General features: G+C 30.0%; 1 protein-coding gene and 1 long non-coding RNA gene across 2 annotated transcripts; one reads left to right on the top strand and one right to left on the bottom strand.

The window, feature by feature from the left end:
• Positions 1–9,924: 9,924 nt before the first annotated feature.
• LOC124937065 (auxin-repressed 12.5 kDa protein-like) lies at positions 9,925–11,503 on the bottom strand. Its single transcript, XM_047477575.1, has 3 exons — positions 11,389–11,503; positions 10,057–10,234; positions 9,925–9,961 (listed from the first exon to the last, which is right to left on the bottom strand). The coding sequence occupies exons 1-3, from the start codon at positions 11,501–11,503 to the stop codon at positions 9,925–9,927; spliced, it is 330 nt and encodes a 109-aa protein (XP_047333531.1).
• A 3,896-nt stretch (positions 11,504–15,399) lies between these two features.
• On the top strand, positions 15,400–17,355 carry LOC124933440. The gene is made up of 3 exons (XR_007098966.1): positions 15,400–15,511; positions 16,517–16,593; positions 16,797–17,355. It is a non-coding gene; the product is annotated as an uncharacterized LOC124933440 (long non-coding RNA).
• The last annotated feature ends 6,073 nt before the right edge of the window (positions 17,356–23,428 follow it).

The following is a 23,428-nucleotide window of genomic DNA, read 5'->3' as shown; positions in this document are numbered from 1 at the left end:
GTATTGAGATTGGGATTCGTCATTAACAATTGTATAATATTGTATTTGTTTAGGAACAGATTGATCTCAAACTTTATGTTATGGATGTTTAACTGCTAAACAATGTTTGATCAATTTATAGTATTTTTTTTGGTTTAAATTTGTATGTACTGAAAAAGTAAACAGATAAAAATAACTTAATACTAATATATGATGTGAAGATGTTAGGAACTTGAAATGAGTTGTCTTGGTCTTTCAAAATTATAATGAGATTTATTAATTGCATTTGGAATTCTTTGTAGAGCTATCACCTTTATTAAAAAAAATTCCTGCACATAATTTTTGTTTGTTTTTATCTTTGGATTGTCTTTTATTTATTTTAAGTTTTTCAATATCATGCTTTATTTGTTTGTGCATAATTAATTAACTACTCTCATACTGAGACTATTTAAAAAATATATATAGTTTAGACTATTGTGTTTCATCAAAATCCCATAACAAAATACTTTTTGACGCCCAATGTGTTTCAATCAACCAAGTCAAAAGTCATTTTTTATTCAGTTTTATTGATTATTGTTATTTGATGGGGTTCCAAATGCTTGATATTGTAATTTATTTTTTCTACCAAAATGTTGTTTTTTTTATTCAAGTTTTTATTGATTATTGTTATTATTATTATTGTTGTTATTCTAGGATACCAATTGCTGATATATTGTAATTTATTTTTTCTAGAAAAAGAGATAGATAGGTTTATGTTTTTCTACTTACTTATGTGTTGTTGGTCTTAAGTTTATTATAATAAATTCGGATTATAAGAATATTATTGATTAGTGTGATAGAAAAAGGAATAACACTCTTTCAATTACATTCACATGATTCAATCTATTAAATTTGAGACGAGTGAGACCATTAAAGTTCCATATTCTATATAACACTTCATCCAAACATTCACCCCAAACAGTTACATGTTTGAATGCTTTGAGGTGTGGCGGCAACCTTCCTAGCTTTGGGCAATAAAATATCTTTAGCTTGCGTAGATTAGGGAATGCTCTAGTACTCCAACAACAACTAGGTGCGGCAATTCCCTAAACAAAGGGAATAGTACCATCATTTCATTGTCATCGCTACTACTGGCAGTAGTATTCATAAGGCGTATTAGATTTGCACGAGTAATGATATAAAAAGTTGAATTTATATAGTTAAAATGTCCCGCGTTTATCAAATTTAGTGTTGAATTTAAAATATAAAGTCTTATAACTTAGTTGGTTAAAAGTTGTACTTATTTTGTTATAGTTCAAGTTCGAAACATGCCTATAACATTTTTTATTTTATTTTTAACCGTTTTAAGTTTATAGGCGAGTCAACCCATAATCCGAACCAAATATACATTTACTCTCGCATATATATCTAAATTAACCACAACTCTCGACCCGACTATCCGGACACTTTGAAAATTAAACATCATTTTATATATATATATATATATATATTATTCAAATATTCACTTATTCCACTAAAATCATCTTTTAACAACAATTTCATTTACAAAATGTTAATAAATCTAGATATAATAAAAATTAATTATTTCACTAAGCAAATGAATAATTTTAAAATTTGATGAAAACTTTGGTTTACTAGAAACTTGTAATTAAACTCCTTAAAAATTAATTTAGACTTGTGCTTTAGATCCATTTCATTAGGGAATTCGTGTCCACAAAATCCTAAAAACATAAAAAACAAAAACATTCATCAATTTTAGTTTGTCTAAAGATCAATTAATTATTACACTAACAATTCAATGGAATTATAGTTACTTGATCCTTAAAACGAGTTGGTATCTAGTCTTATTAGAGGTCAAAAAGTAAAAAATAACTATAAAATGTTAGGATTTGTATCTCCCAAATCCAACATGCTTGAAACGATATGTAAGAAAACTCAAAAAAGAAGAACACAAGAAGTCACAGATTTATAGTGGTTCACTCAATTTGAGTTACGTCAGTCGCCACCAAATTTTACTATGAAGAAGAAGAAGGAATACAGAGTTTTTGTCTCACGCTTTATCTCTATAGAATTATATCTTGTTAATGTAAACCCTTAATAATCACATATTGATAGGGTAAACATTCAGGTAATAAAACCTAAATAACTCTTGGTCAGGCCCAATGCCAAAACCAAATACAAACTCAATAAACTCTAATTAACAATTGTAGAGTTTATTATAAGTGTAGATTCCATAACTGAACAATCTCCCGCTTGGAGACTAACTTCATCATCTCTCGATTGGTAGCGGCTTTCCATTCGGTGTCTTAACAAAGAAGACCAACTGAAGTTGCACACAATTTTAGTTTCTCATTTTTCATAGTTTTCGTCAGCATATTAGCTGGATTCTCACTTCTAGGAATCTTCTCAAGAGCTAATATTCCATCTTCTAAAGCTGACCGAATAAAATGATAACGAACTTGTATATTCTTTGTCCTTCCATGATAAACTGGATTCTTTGTCAAATGAATGACACTCTGATTGTCGCATCACAACACACTTTCCTCATAGTCTTGACCCAATTCTCGCAAAAAATGTTGTAATCACATCATCTCCTTAACAACCTCTGTCACAGCAACATACTCTACCTCACAATCGGAAAGAGCAACAATCTTCTGCAATTTTGAAACACAACTGATTGTAGTACCTGTTAGAGTATAAATGTACCATGTTGTTCTCTTCCTACTATTAAAATCACCACCATTGTCAACATCCAACATATTCTTCCAAACCCATATTAGACTTTCGAAAACACAAAGCGAGACTCATACTTCCTCTTAAAATATCGTAGTATCCTTTTTACTAATTCCCAACGTTGTCTACCTGGGTTGCTCATGAATATGCTAACAACTCCCACTACATGTGCTATGTCTGGACTTGTACAAACCACCGCATACATAATACAACCAATGACAGAGGCATATGGAACAATGGCCATGTAATTTTTCTCCTCCTCTGTTGAAGGCGACTAATCTTTAGATAGTCTTAAGTGACTAGCTAAGGGGTAGTAACTAGTTTTGCATCATACAAGTTAAACATGCTAAGAACTTTGTTCACATATTCTTCTTTATTTGTTTTGAGAACTTTTCCATCCCTAAAAATTCTCATCCCAAGTATTTTTTTGCAGCACCTAAATCCTTTATTTCAAACTTTTCAGACAATTCTTTCTTGAGCTTGTTAATCTCATACAAGCTTTCTCCAATAATCAACATGTCATCAACGTAGAGGAGAAGAATAATGTACGATTTATCAAACCTGTTGATATAGAAGCAATGATCAACTTCATACCTTAGAAATTGTTACTTTTCATTAAGCTATAGAACTTCTTATACCATTGCTTTGGAGCCTGTTTCAAACCATACAAATTCTTCTAAAGCTTACACACAAGCTCATCTTTTCCTTTAATTTCAAATCCTTCTGGTTGTCGCATGTAAATCTCTTCATCTAAATCACCATGAAGAAAATTAGTTTTGATATCTATTTTTGAAGATGAAGGTCTTCTTTCACAACCAAACTCAAAATAGTTTTGATTGTCATCAATTTAACTACTAGAGAGAAGATCTCATTGTAGTCAATACCTTCTTTCTGTTAAAATCCTTTCACAACCAATCTTTCCTTCTACATCATGATTTTATCATGTTCTTCTTTAATCCTGAAGATCCATTTGTTGTGAACTGCTTTCTTTCCCTTTGATAGCTCGGTGAGCTCCCAAGTCTAATTCAACATTAAAAAGTCCATATCATCTTTCATTGCAGACTCCCACTTAACTGATTCATCAGATTGTATTGTTTCCTCATAGTATTCAGGTTCATCTCTATCTATCAACAAGATATAGTTCAGAGATGGAGATCACATCTCGATTGCTTTTCGACTCCTTGCCGATTTTCTCAACTGTATAACTGGTATTTGTTGATTTGCCTTTGGGGAAATATTCTCAACGATTTCATATTCAACAACACATTGTTCTTCTTTGATAGTCGGTATATATTCAGCTGAAAATTCTCTCAAATCGACATTACTAGTCTCTTCTGTTAGGATCGGGATCAACAATAGAGACGTGGGTCTCACAATGTTGAACGCTTACACACACTTCGTTTTATATTAACTCTGTTAGAAGTTAATATCTAGTTTCTATTCTACGTAAGTCTTCACAAACTCTTGAACTGAGTTCAAGTGAGGAAATGTTTGTTTGGACTTGAAGTAGCAAGTAAGACGGATTGAATGGAAAGAACACACAACACAAGAGAGTTTATGGATGTTCAGAGTAGAAACTCCTACGTCACCCCTTCTTCTCAAAGATGAGAAGCATATTCACTAAAAAAATTGATTTGATTACAACACGTATACAAATCCAGTCGAACAACTAGGACTTAGTTACTGCATGTTTTCGAAATTCTAGCACACTCACTTTGTTGAATAGAAACAAATTCTGTCAACTTACAATATTGACCAACTCACACAGAATGGGCAGTATGTAATGCAATCTTAATGCTATAGAAAACATGAAAGCTATTAGAATATGAAGGTTGTAATCAGTTTGTAGCAAATGTAAAGGTGATGAAGCACATTGTCCTTTGTCTTCTTAAGTAGGCGAGCTACAACGGTCATATAACGGACATATTTGCTTCATAGGACGCCGATCCTCTTTTAATTGGTTGAGTTCCAGGAAAGTACTTTGGAGATGATCTTCTTTAATCTTGTCTGTACTTTGATTATAATAAGCCAAAATTCATTAATGGAGAAGATTTGACTTTGGTTCTTGGCAGACTATAATAGGTTTGGCAGAACTCTACTACTTGTACAAGCTGCCAAAACATCTTCATCAGTCTTGACACAAAAAAGGAAACAAGTACCTTGGACGTTTTTAAACTGATTTCTGCAACTATCGGAAGCGTCCTTTATTATACCGAGGCTGGTAAAATATCAGAAGCATGAAAATCCGGAAGCGCTCCAGTATAATACCGATTTTATTAAAAAGCGATTTCAATAAAATACTGGACGCGCTTCTGTAAACTACTGGATGATAAATAACCTGAAGCGCTTATTATATAACCGAAGTTATATAATACCGAAATTGCTTCTGTTATAAAACTGATAGTGCAAATAACCGGACGCGTCTTCACAAAGTACCGATTTGTAAAATATCGGACGCGTCCCTTAATATAAAACCTATATGTAGAATACCAGCTACGCTTCAATAAAATATCGGAACATAAATAACCGGCTACGATTTGATAAAATACTGGAACATAAATCAACGGCTACGCTTCCAATATAAAACCGAAGTTTAAGAAATCGGACTTCTTATAATACCGGATGCGCTTCCCTTTATAAAACCGAATATAAAATACCGAAGTATGTAATACCGATTTTGAAAATAAACCGGAAGCGCCTCTTTTATAAAATCAAAGTTTGATTAAGTGCTGACTTTAATCAAATATCGGAACCGGACAACTTTTTCTTTCCGGTTTTCTTTAATCTACACAAGATTAAATTTACATAATTAAGTTCTTATTCATATGCTAATAGTTAATTAACACTAATAATTAATTAACTATTTTAACTTAACAATTTCTCCCTTTTTGATTATTTAAACTAAATATTCAAAACATTGTACTTTTATAACTGCTGGCTAATTATCCTAAGTTAATTAGCTACTTTAATCTAATAATTTCTCTCTCTTTGATTATTTAAACTAAATATTCAAAGCCAATGATTTATTTCATAGCAATTTCTCCATTTTGATTGTTTTAATCTAAAACTATCAAACTAGCAATTGATCAAAACATTACTAAATGCATCATCTGACTTTTTTGTTTGATAACCGAAACACGAAATGTAGTTAGTCAAAAGCCAATTGTTCAACAAAAGCATTTCAATGTGTTCATAATTGAAAAACAAAGAAAATAAAAACATTTACGAAAAGAGAGTTTTAGCGTCTCCCTCTTGAAGTTCTCTTTTCGATGTCATCTCTTAGCCCGACCATAAAATTGTCGCTGGTTTGACCCCAGTGTTACGTCCATGACCCCTTCCCTTTGGTGGAGCTGGAACATCGTCAATAACAGAACCATCACCTCGACGTAGTCTCCGTTTAGATCGAAAGCTTTGGTTTTCAAGTTTGGATCGAGAGCTTTGGTTTTCAAGTTGAGTCTCCATTTGGGATAAGGTCATCTGGTCTTCCTCAACCACAGTTTGTTTAGCAGCCTCAATGGTTGCATCTTCTTCATCTTGAAGGCGCCGTGCAGCTTCCTTGTCCTCCCTTAGTTTTTTAGCATCTGCAACATTGAATAACCTAGTCATCTCCATTACTTGTGACGTGAGAATCTGAAAACGCTTCACTAAAACTCATTCCCAATTTGAGATTCACCTAAGAGTTAAATACGTCGATTTTGATCATAGCATCAGCTTCATCCAGTTCAATTATTAGTTGGATGGATGTTTGTGCCTCTGGAGTAACATCAAGAGGCGAGTCAGGGTTTCAGTAGCAACACCTTTTTCCTGCTCCAGCAACTTCAGCTTGTTTAGGACTCGGAACCGGTTCTTTGAGCTCAATTCCTCTTATTGTTCTCATTTGAGAAAAAGATGAGAAGCACCTTGAAGTTGTTTCTACCGGAACCTTGGCATTTTCATTTGGAGTAGGACTGGTATACAAAATCCCTTGTGGAAATGTCAAAATAGGAATAGATTCTTCATTGACGGTTAACACAGTCGTCTTACTATAAATGGTTGATGAAGCCAAATCGGAGTCAAAACCTCCTTCTGAATATCTTGATCAATATTGGTCTAGCCGGTTGCAGCAACTTCTAGTTGTACAGTTTGTAGAGAATCAAACCGATCGTTTTGAGTAGCTTCCGACCGGTCAGTTTGAGAAATAGTTAACTGATTGGTTTGGGCAATGTCGAACCAGTCGGTTTGAAATACTTCTAACTGATCGGTTTGGGAACCGTCATTTATCCTGTCGGTTTGAAAGACATTTAACCGCTCGGTTTCAAGAGCATTCGGCTGAACGTTAACAATAGGGTCGACAATCTTCGTTGAAGTAACAATAAGTGCCGATTGAACCTCTAAAGCCACATGCTCAATCGCAATAACATGAGGAGCTGCACTTTCCGTAGGCACGGAAGAAACATTAAAGGGTGAAGGAGGAGGAATGTTTACCTCAAACCGAGTTCACTTTCGGGATGAGGTGATTTTACCAGTTTCTCTAGGTCCGTTTTAATAAACATTATTGGTACTCGTAGTAGACACAACCCCTGATCTAAGTCTTTTTGTGGACACATCATGGGTGGACGGGTTTATGCGCTTTGAGCCGCCCATAGACCTTCCTCCTACCGACTTCATACCAACTGTTTTACCACTGAACTGCTGACCGGAGGCATCGGAGTTAGACTCCTTGGCCTTTTTACCCCTGGTAATATATCTACCAACAGTCATAACTGACATTATTTTTTTAGGGTTTAACGGAGTACCTAGACCGATGGAAATGTATAGATGCTTCAATATCCACAGTATTTGAACTAAGAAGCCTAGACTTCTCTTTGTAAGGGAGACACCATTTCTCTCAAAATTTTGAATAGAACGAATCCCCAGTTAACGTTGTCACCCCTGATTATAACCATCATTATGTTGAATTTGGACTAGGTGATTGAGTCGTAAGCGCCCCCTCTTCCCTAAAGCGCTTTAGTCGTGATATCGCACAGAACACGGTACTCGTATTTCAAATCCTTCTTCTATCCGTGGTGCTTACTTGGACATTGCTATCAAAAAACATGGATTGAATTGTAGATAAAACATTGGGTGAAAACGTCCGAGAGAAGTTCTTGTCGGTTCTTGGGAGCTTTAGAATCTTAGCGAACATCTCTTCCGTCAGGGTGAACTCCGTGCCATTTACCGTGGAAGTTATGGAGTCACCGATGTGAAAATTCTTGTACTGCTTGATCATAGCATATAAAAGGATGCCCAAGAACGTTCTGAGGTCGGAAGCCTCGATACATCGGAAAAGAATCACCATCTCCGACATTCCTGATCCATAATTGGATTTGAAGTCTACATGTATAGTGTTGTTAGAGAAAGCTAATTATTTAGCCATTATGATGATATTAAAAAAGCAAATGAGGAAGAAAGGAGTTTCTAGAGAGAAGGCAAAGCAAGAAAAGATTTTAGGGTTTGCAGAAGAACGTGATAAAATATCGGCATGCATTCCATTTTTAAAGGGATTTTACTAAACGTGTTTCAAAACGTTCAAAAAGGATATGAACCGTCTCTTTAGTAGCACGTGTTCCCAAAAATTATTAATAAAGGAAAAAATGGTTCCAATTAGAAAATATATATTTCCAAGAAAAATTCATTATGATTTTTAATCATAAATGTTCTATAATGGTTATAACTCAAAATAATATTTATAATATTTAATGAATGCAAATATTATTTAATAACCCATAACTCCATTAATAGAGATTTAAGTGACCGGTTCACAACTCAAAATAACTGGTTCACAAGGATTTAACATTATGCTCATTTTCCCAAATCTAACTTGACAACAATAGAAAGATTAAAACTAGATCTAGTGACTTAGAGACCCTAGGAGTATTTCTTTCTTAATTTTTGTTGTTTCTATCCTATCGATGTAGGCATAGACTTTGTCATTATTCAGGATGTTTTAGGACTGGTTCCGAGTCCGATATAAGCATCGATACGAAAGTGGAAGATGCTAAGTTGAGAAAAATAATCGGTCAGCATTCTTGGGGAAGATATCATTTTCTTCAAATTGTCAAAGAGAATCTTTGACCAATTTATGGGAATGCCCCTAGTGATGGCCACCATCATTTCTAGAAGCTTTGATATCAGTTGTTAAGATTTGTATCTCCCAAATTCGATCTGTTTGAAACGATCTGTAAATAACTCAAGAAAGTAGAACACAAGAAGACACATATTTATAGTGGTTCACTCAAATTGATCTACGTTCACTTCAGCCGACAACAAATTTCATTTTGAAGAAGAAGGATTACATAGTTTTTGTCTCACACTTTATCTCTCTAGAATTATATCTTATTCATGTAAACTCTTAATAATCATATATTTATAGGGTAAACATTCAGATAATAAAATATAAATAACTCTGAGTCACGCCCAAAAACTAAATACAAACCTAATAAACACTAAATAGAAACATAATAATCTCTAATTAATAATTGTAGAGTTTATTATAAGTGTAGGCTCCATAAATCAACATAAAGTATATTATTTTATTTTTTTAATTTTTTTTTAATTTTTTTTTAATTTATTTTATTTTTTTTTTCACTACAAAATAGTTATAGACTTATGTCCCACAAGTTTTAATCATAAGAAAAAACTAATTACAATTTTATACCAAACATATTCCAGTTGTAGAGACATTCTTCATAAACGCAATTATGGTTGTGGAGACATTCTTCATAAACGCAATTATGGTGCACTCTTAACAATCTAAATCTAAGTAGTCAAACTATTTTACTAAACATAATAATAAAACTTACCCGGAATCACTTTATTTTCTTATTTTTATGATTAAAAACTAAAAATTTAACGAGTTTAGAAAAGCTAAAAAAATGGCGTAACTAACCTACATCTAAATTAATTATTCAAGTTAAAATTTATCATAACATAATTTAATATTCTTTAGACTGGAATGAGAAAACATGATAATATAAAAATGAGAGATGAAGATGGACATAAAAAAATGTTAGAGCTATAATATTCAAACACAAATACAATATATTTCAATTTCAAAATAAATTGATATAATTTCTATATAATAAAGATATAAATAAACTTTTCCTTACAAAAACACTTATTAATTAATTAAACTCCTTATTTGCAAGAATTAATTAACCAAAACCAACTCACACATCATCTCCAATCTTAGACTTAGCGATGCTTGCTCCTAGTTTCCCCACTGTAAAGCCTGCATGTTGTGTGAACGAGAAAAGAGAGAAACCTATTCAATAATAAAAGAAAATAATGTAAGTTTAAAAACATTTAAAACTACTTATTACGCACCAATCATATACAGTAGGAGAGTTAGGTTGTGGCTTGTCATAGAACTGAGAGCCAAATCGTTTTGTGGCCGAATTTCTGCCTGGGTTAAACACACTTCTCCAAACGTTATCTTTTGGAGACATCTCCCCACTCGGTGTTCCTGGAGTTGTTGGTGAGTTGCTGCTACTCTCGCCAATTTCTACAATTAAATTACCGTTAATCGCAATATCTCGATCTTCTATTTCAGTTAAAATCGAGTTATTTGTTGAAAAGAAATTAGTGCAATAGTATATAATGAAAAATAATATTATTTTCATTTTCAAAATAGTGTATATTTTGAAATTTGTTTTTTTAATTTTAATATTGTGATAACTAGTTATTTGAAATTAAACATAATTCACACCAAACAAAGCTTGGAAGGGATTTGATTCAATATCAAGGCATAAATGAATATTGGTGGAGGATAATTTCATCTTAAACTATGCATCAATTTATTTTAGGTCAAGTTTACCTTGAAAGACTAATGAAAGGGGAGAAACAAAGGAGATTTATGTTTGGGTTAAGTTGCATTTGTTTGTTCATAGATGAAAATTAATTCTTTTGTTTGCAATGAGGTTTGGAAAATGACATGATGAAGATAATTTATGTGAGAATCATAATTTAGAAATGGAAAGTGACATATATTTTATTCAAAAACTAATATTTATATTTGTTGGTTAGTTTGCAAACATGGAAACCAAATGTGTTAATAAAACCTTATGTAAGGAACCTTCATTTTGTAATAAAATTGTTAGTGGTTTAAAACAAAACAAAAAGTAAGCACCAAATATTATAACTATATGTTTTTTATTCAACTCATGAAAAGAAACATATTTTGTTTAGGGGGGAATTTGAGCATGTGACCTTAAAAATAGGCTGAATTGAGGGAAGTGAGGGTGACTAATTTAAATAGCGCTAGTGACCCTTTTTTTTTTTAATGACAATTATACCCTTGTGTAACGCAACTCCAGTTGCGTGACGCAACCGATTTTTTTTTTTTTTTTTCATAATTTTTTTTTCGTCTCGCGGTTGCGTGACGCACCTGGGGTTGCGTGACGCAACTGGAGTTGCGTAACGCGATTGCGTAACGCAACTGGGGCATTTTTGTCCAAAAAATTTCATAATTAAAATTTTTTGAAAAATAAAAAAATAAAAAATTGCGTCACGCAACATGAGGATGCGTGACGCAATAGGGGCATTTTCGTCAGAAAAAAAAAGAGGGTCACCAGCGATATTTAAATTAGTCACCCTCACCAAATGCATTTAGGCCTTTTTTAGGATCATTTGCTCAAATTTCCCTTGTTTAGGCACTACCTTTCATGTCCATAGGCTTGACAGTCTTGATATTCCTCAGTCTCAGCTTACCCAGGCCACTGTCCGGCGGAGGTCCAGCGAAACCATCGTCCCAAAGCTTTTCTATCAAACCCATCTTTCTCTAGCATTTCTTTCACCTCATTGAATGTATATATATGTTTCATTTGTAGTTAACATCTAAGGATGATGCGCAAAAATCTCCTTGTCTCTAGCTTAATTTTCAATTGATAAATTGGTATGTTTGGTAACCAGTAATCACTGGAATTGGTTAAGTTTGATAAATTATTTAATATTATAAATTATAATTGGAATTATAATTTTAATAGAATTCTGATTTAACTTTATACTTCAGTTCTATTATTTTTAGTTTGAATTTGTTATTTTAATTTATTTTTTTTAATTTATAATTTTTTTAATTTAAGATGTTAAATTATGAAATTAATGTTTTTTTTTAATTTAGTAAGTTAAATTTTTTATTTTTATATATATATTTAACCGATATATTTTGAATAAAAATCGAAACTTAATACAAACCCCTGACATGACATGTGAGATATTCTAATTATATAACAAATCAATATTTTAATATAATAGATAATATATATTAAAAACAAATTATATATTTTTTTCAAACATAAATTATATTAAAATTAAATTTTATAATTTTACCGACATACAAAATGAATGGTGATTAATACCCATTAGAAAAAATTTAATACTCATTTTAATTCCAATTTCACTTTACTAAACATATATTTTTTTTAAAATTTTCATTTTAACAAAATAACTTTTATAGGAACCTGAGATTTTTTTCCAATGGCAGAACAAATATATATGACTTATATAATTTAAGAGTACACACCTCTACTATTTTAAAATAGATTTATGTTTACTTTTTATTTTGTTTATTTTCTTTTGTGGTCGAAGTGTTATTTGGATGTTCATCTAAATTATCTCAAATATTTTTTAATTAAATAATAATTATATATAGAAAGTTAACCGTTTCTCTCTCTTCAATTCTTGATGGTTAATATTAGTATATTACATATAAAAAAAAAAAAAGCATTAAACCATTTTCATCTCTTCGTCATTTATTATTAAAAATTGATGATTTAACCATTTCTCTCTTTCACATTTTTATTATTAAATTAATATAAACTAGCATATATCTCGTGCAAATACACGAATAATAATATAAAAAATTGTAAAAAAAATTACGGTAAAAAGTAATAATATTTTTTATTTTATTTTTAACTGTTTTAAAAATATGGGCGGTCAACCCACAATCCGACTCAAGTATCAATTTACTCTCACATATATATCCAAATTAACCACAGTTCTCGATCCGGCAATCCAGACACTTTAAAAATTAAACATCATTTTATATATATATATATATATATATATTAGTTAGTTAAAAAGTTGAACTTATATTGTTAAAACGTCTCGCGTTTATCAAATTTTGTGTTGAATTTAAAATAAAGTGTTATTAACCTAGTTGATTAAAAGGTTTTACTTATTTTGTTAGGTTGCAAGTACGAACCATACATATAGCATTTTTTATTTTATTTTTAACCGTTTTAAGTTTATGGGCGGGCGGGTCAACCCAAAATCTGACTCAAATATCCATTTACTCTCACATATTTATTCAAATTAACCACAACAATCGACCTGACAATCCGGACACTTTAAAAATTAAGCATCATTATATATATATATATATATATATATATATATATATATATATATATATATATATATATATATATATATATATATATATATATTAGTTAGTTAAAAAGTTGAACTTATATTTTTAAAATTTCCCGCGTTCATCAAATTTGGTGTTAAATTTAAAATATAAAGTGTTATTAGTCTAGTTAGTTAAAGGGTTTTACTTATTTTGTTAGGTTGCAAGTTCGAACCATACTTATAGCATTTTTAATTTTATTTTTAACCGTTTTAAGTTTATGGGCGGGTCAACCCACAATCCGACCCAAGTACTCATTTACTCTCACATATATATCCAAATTAACCACAACTTTTGACCCGGCAATTCGGACACTTTAAAAATTAAGCATCATTATATATATTAGGGGTGTCAAAAATGAACTCAACCCGCCAACCCGACACGAGTCGACCCGAAGAATATTGGGTTAGGGTTGGGGGTTTTCGGGTTTGAAACATTTCGGGTTAGACCCAAAATATAACCTGAAAAAGAAAATTGGGTTGGGCTGGGTTCGGTTCGGGTCAACCCGGGTTGACCCGAATTAAAAAATCAGGTCACTCATCAACCCGAACCCACCCACCCAACCCGACCCACCTAATATATTAATAAAAAATAACTTGCCTACCTTACAAAAAAATCCTAACCCTAACGGGCCTAACCCATATCCTTAATTTCTATTCTTTTTCTTCTTTCCGTTTTTCTCACTATTCCTTTTCTTCCATCCTTCTCACTTCTCTTCAATATATATTTCTTCTCTAATTTTCATCTTTTTTAATCTCTTGAACTCTGCTAGTATCCAGCAATAAAATGAGTTCACAAATTAATCTTGATCTTGAGGAGGATTGTGTGGAGTGTTCACCTATGGAAAATTTAGATGCAAATAAAGAAATGTGCATTGATTCCCAAGATCAAGCCTTCAAAACTGGTATTGGTAAACGAAAGAGACCATTAAAATCAAAGTGGTGGCAGTATTTTGATATGCTTCCTAAAATAGATGGAGAAGATTTGCGATATAAATGTAAAGCATGTGGAATTACATACAAAGATGATAGTAGCATGAGAACAGGTAATCTTCGTCGGCATATCCTTAATCAATGTTCTAGACAGAAAACTCGTGATATTTCTCAAGCTTTGTTAGAACAAGGGGATAAAAGTCTTAATATTAAGTCTCGAAATTTTAGTCAAGAAAGATTTAGAGAGTTGCTAATCTTAACAATTGTGAGACATGATTTACCATTTCAGTTTGTAGAATATGAGTCAGTTATATCAATATTTACCTATTTGGAACCTCAAGTCAATCATTTTACTAGAAATACTGCAAGGACTGATATTCTCAAGATGCATAAAAATGAATGTAATATGCTAGCTCAAAAAATGCATTAATGCCCTGGAAAGATTTGTTTCACATCTGATTTGTGGACTTCTATATCTACTGATGTTTATGCCAATTTTATTATTTTGTATTTAAATTAAAGTATTATTATTAAAAAAAAAACTTATTTCGGGTTAGTCGTGTTGGTCTGGGTTTGGGTTCGGGTTTGTTATTTTCAGGTTGGTTCAGGTTCGATTCAGGTTGAAAATTTTGTTATAATCACTACAACAAAACATGCTTTCTGCGACACATCATTGCCAACGCATATTAAGCGTTGGCAAAAGTTAAACAAAAGTTGGATTTTGCCAACCTTTATTATATAGGATAACTTTTATATAATTTAAATTATTTATTTTTTAACTCAATAAATTAGTTTAATTATTAATTATATATGAAAATAATATATATATATATATTTAATTTTGTATTTATATGATTCAAATTTAAAATTAATTTTATTTAATTATTTATATGTAAAAATATTAACTAAATATATATTATATAAATTTGGAATTTTCCTAAAACAAATAATATTAAAATTAATTTTAAAATAGATTTTAACTCATTTACGTTCACCAAATTAAGTAATATAAAAAGAAACAAAAACTTATATATTAAATAATATATTAAAATTGAGTAATTAATTTAATTGACAGTTATTTTTTAAATTTTATAAGACCAAGTGTTCACAAGGGGCTGAAGTTTTTTTTAGGGTTTAAACAGGCAGCAATTTGTGCGTTTGGAAGCTCTCCCTCACGGTCCCTTTCCTGTTATCGCTTTCGCCGCCTCATCTTAGCTTCCCTTTTCTTTTTTCATTTGTTTCTCATTCTAGGTCATATAGTTGGAGAGGGAGAGATTTAAGGTATGACTAAGGATCTGGATAAGGAGCTTCGAAAGCTAAATTGCATAACGACGGGTGGATTCATAAAGTTGGTGCTTATCGAAAGCAGAAAATCCTTCTCTTTGTAAATTTGCATCATTTTTATCCTGCTGCTAACTTCTCCTATGCATTCTCTTCTCCGGTAATCTCTCTATTTCTCTATTTTCCATTGCTATATCATTTAAACGATTCATTTTACATGTCAATCTCCTATTCTTCACGTATTTATCAGCTTCCAGATCATAGTTTCGTCCTTGTTTGATTTGATCGCCCTGATTTGCATAACTTGCTAATATTGATTGATTAAGCTATATTAGACTTGAACTTATATTATTTGTATTGTTCTTAGATCTGAAAGCAGACTAGAAGATTCAAATTCTACCATAATTCTTATCTTTAGCTCAAAATCTAGGTCAAGTGAGAGCTGTTTTAAAATAGTAGTATACAGTTCAATTCAATCAAATTAAAATTAAAACAGAGAGGCAGAGGAGTTTTATTAACCCGTGCACTGATAATTCTTAAGATATGTTTGAGTTTTTGTTGTTGTGATGGACAATTTCTGTTAAGTTGCAGACATAGATGATACTGTCAGTATAACTAATATATACTCACTTCATCGTTATAAAACATTGTTATAAAACAGTTCACCTAGTTATTGGAGTTAACATCTCATTTTATTTGTTAAGAACTTTGGTATCTAAATGGATATGGATGACTCAAAACTTGCTAATGAATTTTTGTATACAAAACTAAATATATTTGATATGAAATTTGTATTGGTTGGGATACACCACCGAAATTCGTTCAACCTTCAAATGTCTACCGTATAAGATCCAATTGACCAGTTACCCATGAAATTTTTACTTTATCTGTGAACCAGATCCAAGTGAATAATTCTAAATTTCTAACACTTTAGTATTGTCATATCATTAATCAATTGCCAATATATTGGCTCATACTATCTTTATTAACATCATCAACAATAACCAATAACCAAAAGATATGCCTACCTAAAATTTAGATATCCCTGATTCTCTACAACTCTCTCAATTGAGGAAGTACTAATATGGATTTGAACATATAAAATAGAAACTCACCAACTGCAGAAAATCATCCCAAGAGTGTACTGACAAACCAAACTCTGCAGCTTTCAATTTTTGTTCGGCTGTTACCTCTCCGAAGCTGACAAGAGCTATCCAACAAAGAGTGCAGAGTTAATAACTTGTAAGATGTTCAATTTATGAGTTATTTTGCTATGCCTGTCATAAGAGATATAAAATCATCTTACTCTTCAAGCAGTGTGAGACATTAGGACATGTCTTCAGGACCTGAAATAATAAGTATAAATTATATCCAGTTTATTATGTTTTTTGCAATCTGAAAACATGCCATTTGGTTGGTTAATTATTATATATTGTATACAACAGGTAAGGCATGCCCAAGGGTTTCATAATGTAGCAGGAGAAAAAGAACATAGTGCATACATGTCAGAAGAGTTTTTTGATGCAAAACTCATACATCTTGGCTAATATCAGGTACTAAATTTAGTCAATAATTAATGTCAGATTATCTAATATAAATATATCCTAATTTACAATAACATATATACTCCCAACAAGGTTATTTTGAAATAATCGTTGGTTATTTAAATAACCCAAGATCGAACAAGCCTTTGCAAATCCACGCTATGGTGATTTTCATGTTTATTATGCATTCCATTTATAACAGAATTACAATAAAATTGAAAAGCTATGTTGAGCTGCATTTTCAGTTTGTTTTCTTATCTGAATCGATAAATCAACCAACGAGCAGTGAATTAATGGCGGAGAAAAGCTTCAAATACGTCATCCTAGGCGGCAACACTGGTTTAAGTTGCACAATTTCGATATTATCGTACTCTAATTAAGTTTGATATAGGACGAAGATATTGAATCCATTGTATACCTTAATTATGTTATGCTCAGGTGATATCATATATCAATATTTGTGTTGTAGTTATGAAGGAGGAACGAGAGACTGAAATTGGGCTTCCAACTGATGTCAAACATATTGCACATTTTGGCTTTATGACTGAAAACTTTCTTATTTCCACCATATTTTTTGCTAACCCACCAAAATGAATTGATGCAATATTGTATTATTATTGTAGGGTTATACTGTTAGAGAGTTCTAAAAGCAGGGTGTTAAGCAAGGTGAACTTGCAATTATTTTTAAAGAAGCGGTATGTATGACTTTCCTTGCATCTGTTGTCTTTTTCATGTATATTGTTAATTTGTTATTGGAGTGATGATGATTTGATTTTGGTTTCTTTCATTTTGGTCATCACTATTGGTACTTGTGATGATGGACCTTTTCTGGCTTTCAGGTTGCTCCTTATGAGCGTCCAACTCTTAGCAAGGGATCCCTTCTTCCTGAGATTAAGTTTCCAAAACTTTTAAATCATCAAAGTTGGTAATCTAATGCATTTGTATTTCTTGTCCATTTGATACTGTTTTCAGTAATTTAGGATGCTTAAATGAGCTCAGATCTGAGTAGAATAATCAATGATTAAAAATGTTGTTGTTCATATAGGTCTATAACTAGCTTTATGTGAACTTATCTGTTAAATTTATAATTCTTATAATTTTTTTCTTATTGATTTCAATGAAAGAAAGTTTATGTATTCACTATTAAAAGGTCTTCTAACAAAGTATGGTCCCAAGAGAGTTCTTGATACCAATTATAGATGTTGATACTTATAAGTGGAACTGCTGAGTTTTATTTCCTCTGCTTTCAATTTCAATAGAAAAATATAACAACATACAACTTCCATTGGAACATGAAAGACGGGCTTTACTTGGATTGGTGTTAGAGATACTTATGCAGGTTAGCATTACATTAGCTTTAATTGAGTAAATATCTTTCCTTACCAATTATTAATGCTGCCAAAAGGTTATATCATATGTTGAGTTGCAGATTTAATTATCCTAATTAAGATTTATTGCTTTATATGTGTGAAGATTGAGTAAGTTATAGAGATTTACTTATCTCAATTGCTGGATTCTCTTTTGGACTACATTGGTGTGAAAAATTCTTCAAACACTTTGTTGAGAGTATTTAAGAAAAGGAGTGACGTGTTTGACATCTTTTTTTTTCTCAAGTTAAAGTAAATTTACTTTGTTTTTCATTTAGTTAAAGAAAATTTACTTTGTATTTATTGTTTGTTTATGTTGTCAAGAGCAATGAAATGTTTCTTCTTTGAATCTCATTGCAGGAAATAAACCACATGGCAAAATCTAATTACAAGTTGTTGATCAAATATCAGGTCTAATTGTGTTTAGAGGTGTGGTGGAATTGGTGCCCTAAAAGTGGGATTTATTAAAATTTTAATGGAGTAATGGTTGTTTTTATATTTTTATATAATTATTTTAGTATATGAAATTTGTCTTTTATTTAAAAAAAAATTATTTAACTATTAATATGATTTTAAGAGATAATATTATGGAGATGAATTATATTTATTTTGTATTATTTAAAATGTTAATAATGAGTAAAAATTGATATTTTAAATGTTATTTTTAATTTAAAATAATAAAAATATAAAATAAAATTGTTAAAAAATAAAAAGACTTTTGGCGACGCTTAAATGATTTTACCGACGCTTAAATAAGCGTTGTTAAAACTTACGCCCACCCTGCTTTTGGCGACGCAAGAATAAGGGTCGGTGATCTTTTTGGCGACGCTTTTAAGGGTTGGCAGAAGTCTTTTTAAGCGTCGCCGAAAGTCCTTTTTGTTGTAGTGAATGCACCTCCTTCAACCCGACTCGAACCCACTCGACCCACCTGAATTGACACCTCTAATATATATATAGATTAGTTAGTTAAAAAGTTGAACTTATATTGTTAAAATGTCCCGCGTTCATCAAATTTGGTGTTGAATTTAAAATATATAGTGTTATTAGCTTAGTTGGTTAAAGTGTTTTATTTGTCTTTGTTAGGTTGCAAGTTCGAACCATACCTATAACATTTTTAATTTTATTTTTAACCATTTTAAGTTTATGGGCGGGTTAACCCACAATCCGACCCAAGTATCCATTTACTCTCACATATAAATCTAAATTAATCACAACTCTTGACCCGGCAATCCGAACACTTTAAAAATTAAGCATTATTATATATATTTAGATAACTTTCTATAACTATTAATATATTTTTTTGTAGATTATATATATATATATATATATATATATATATATTTGTTACATATATAAATTTATTATATATATATATATATATATATATAAATTTTTTATAATTTTATAATAATATATACATTTTTTTATTTACAAAATATATAAATAAAGTAAGAACAATTAAATATGATTTATTCTCTTATTTTCCTTTATAATTTATTCTATTTTAGTTGCATTAAATTTTTAAAAAAAATCAATATTAATAGTTGTTTAAACGGATTATTCTTAATTAAAAAATCACCTATTAATTTACTATTTTGATTCAATATATTCTAGTAACTATATAAAAAAAATATTTTTGTTTATTATTATTTCCATTTTTATCATCTAGTTTCAAAATATCATAATCTAACACTCAAGGCATAAGATTTATAAAACTTACAAACTTTATCTTCGAATGAAAAAATCATTTAAATTTTAGGAAGTTTAACTTTATTTGAACTAGTGAAATTTAACTATATTATTATTGAATTAAAGGAGAACTAACATGACACTCCACAGTCATGGTCTTTCGTATAAAATTTAACTTCATTTAAACTAAATAAAGATGTGTTTTGATGCTGCCATAATTTTTTTTTGTCTCTTAATTATTAACCTCATTCAAAATAGATAAAAGAATTAACATGATGAGCTACTAAAAAAAGTGGGCAATAACGACAAAAATGCAATCGTTAATTCTAGATTTACCGTCGTTAAATGTCATTAGCAATTTTATTTGAAAACGTTGTTAATTGTCGCTATTGCTTATGTTGCTAATTTCTCATCACAAGGTGTAGCCACTCCTTTTTTTACTTATTTTCAATCGTTTTCACAATCGAACGATGATTATTTGTTCATTGTTTGCTGTGAATACTACCTTGTGAGTATTCACACATAGTTTCACGTTTTCAAACCCCAGTTTCAATCGTCTTAACAATCGAACAATGATTTTTTACTCATTGTTTGTTGTGAATACTTCTTTGTGGGTATTCAAATATATTTTTAAGTTCTCATAAATTCCGTTTTTGATCGTTTTGACGATCAAGTGACAATTGTTTGTTTGTTGTGAATACTACCTTTTGGGTATGTATATATATTCATATATTTTAAACTCTATTATTAATTGTTTTAATGACGGAAGGAGAGATTGTTTGTTCGCTATGAATACTACCTTATGGGTATATATATATATATATATATATATATATATATATATATATATATATATATATATATATATATATATATATATATATATATATATATATATATATTCACATGTTTTCGAACCCTATTTTCGATTGTTCTAACGATGGAACGACGATTATTTGTTCATTGTTTGTTGTGAATACTATCATGTGGGTATTCACACATATATTCACATATTTTGTCCAACATTTTAGATCGTTCTAACGATCGAACGATGATTGTTTGTTCATTGTGAATACTACCTTCTGTTTATTCACATATATAATCACATGTTTTTAAACCTATATTCGATCGTCTTTTGAAGATCGAACAAACACATGACCTTTTTCACATGTGGGATTGATATCATCAAAAGATTCATCTTCATGTCTCTAATGGCCATGAGTTCATTTTAGTCATTGTCAACTATTTCACTCCACCAAAGTAGTCCAGTGGTAAGAGTCGGCTTAAGAGACCAGTAAGGTCATGAGTTCGATTTCATTTGAAAGCGCTTTGAGTTTAAGAGGGGGACCATGATTGTGGGGTGTCATACTAGTTGGTGATCATTTCTTGAGATCATGTTCATCTCATTCTTTGTAATAAAGAATATGCTGTTATTGGATCTAGAGTTATTTTTTACTTTTCTATTATGGAGTTTTTGAAATTTGTTTTTCAACTAGAGGCTAGATGACTTTGTACATGTATCCTCTAATAATCTATATATATATATATATAATGATGCTTAATTTTTAAAGTATCCGGATAGCCGGGTCGAGAGCTGTGGTTAATTTGGTTATATATGTGAGAGTGAATGGATATTTGAGTCAGATTGTGGGTTGACCCGCCCATATATTTAAAACGGTGAAAAATAAAATTAAAAAAACTATAAGTATGGTTCGAACTTACAACCTAACAAAACAAGTACAACCATTTAACCAACTAAGCTAATAATATTTTATATTTTAAATTCAATACCAAATTTGATGAACGCGTGACATTTTAACAATAAAAGTTCAATTTTTTAACTAACTAATATATATATATATATAATGATACTTAAATTTTAAAATGTCCGGATTGCCGGGTCAAGAGTTGTCGTTAATTTCGATATTTATGTGAGAGTAAATGGATACTTGGGTCGGATTATGGGTTGACCCGCTCATAAACTTAAAACGGTTAAAAATCTATATATATATATATATATATATATAATGATTCTTAATTTTTAAAATGTCCGGATTGCCGAGTCGAGAGCTGTGGTTAATTTGGATATATATGTGAGAGTAAATGGATACTTTAGTCGTATTGTGGGTTGACCCGCACATAAACTTTAAACGGTTAAAAATAAAATTAAAAATATTATCACATTTTTACCGTAATATTTTTTTCACGGTTTTTTATATCATTACTCATACAAAGCACGGAATACATGCTAGTTTATGATTCTTACTATTTTGACAATATTTGAATATGGCCAGTTATCATTTGGGAAAAAAAATTCGTGTTGCTTACCAACCATCGAGTAAAGAAAAAAATTACTACCACTCAGAATTTTGGGTATAGATTCATCCGACACCGTTTAATTGATTTGTTTGGTTTACTTTCCTTCATTACTCATTATTATATAACTCACATAAGTTCGTCTTTAAAGTCATCTGAAATTACATGATTTGTAGGATGATTTTCAATAAAAATTTAATTTTTGCAAATTTATATTATTTAACCAATGTTATATTTTATTATTTACAAATTAATGTTTTATTTATAACTCTTTACTTGATTTAATATAAATTAATTCCTTATAAAAAAATGTCTAATTTGTCTCAGTTTTGTAATTATAATGAGTCCGTAATATATAATAATTATATAATAATGTTTAAAGTCAATAATTCACATCATCAATTCTCTTAACATTATATATATATATATATATATACACGTATATATATATATATATACGTATATATATATATATACGTATATATATATATATATATATATATATATATATATATATATATATATATATATATATATATATATATATATATATATATATATATACACGTATATATATATATATACGTATATATATATATATATATATATATATATACGTATATATATATATATATATACGTATATACATATACGTATATATATATATACGTATATATATATATATATATATACGTATATACATATACGTATATATATATATATATATATATACGTATATATATATATATATATATATATATATATATATATATATATATATATATATATATATATATATATATATATATATATATATATATATATATATATATACTGTGATAAAAAAATACAATATTAATAAGGTATAAATAACCAACCATTAACATCTTTTGTTTCTCAATCGACCTATCATATTTTACAAATCTCGTTACATATTTTTGAGCATTTTATCAATCTATCTTATTATTACCGACGTTATATCTCACTTCGACAAATCAACATCTCATTAAATATTTATCACCAATATATTATTCCATAATCGAACTCAAATTATTAATTTTGTGAATCACATTTTTAATATTTTGCACTGAATTCCATCATTGCACCTTACCATTAATTCAATCCATCACTAATTTTTTATAATTATTTCCAAGTTACACC

This window comes from Impatiens glandulifera, chromosome 4, assembly GCF_907164915.1.
Source record: "Impatiens glandulifera chromosome 4, dImpGla2.1, whole genome shotgun sequence".
Taxonomy (NCBI): Eukaryota; Viridiplantae; Streptophyta; class Magnoliopsida; order Ericales; family Balsaminaceae; genus Impatiens; species Impatiens glandulifera.
Note: the sequence above shows the minus strand (reverse complement) of the source record. Positions and strands in the feature narration are given on the sequence as shown.

Coding starts and splice junctions, on each gene's coding strand:
- LOC124937065 (XM_047477575.1), bottom strand. CDS start 11,503: ATGGGTTTGATAGAAAAGCTTTGGGACGATGGTTTCGCTGGACCTCCG. Junction 10,235..11,388: donor CAAGCCTATGGACATGAAAG/GTAGTGCCTAAA, acceptor ATTTAATTGTAG/AAATTGGCGAGAGTAGCAGC. Junction 9,962..10,056: donor TCTCCTACTGTATATGATTG/GTGCGTAATAAG, acceptor CACAACATGCAG/GCTTTACAGTGGGGAAACTA.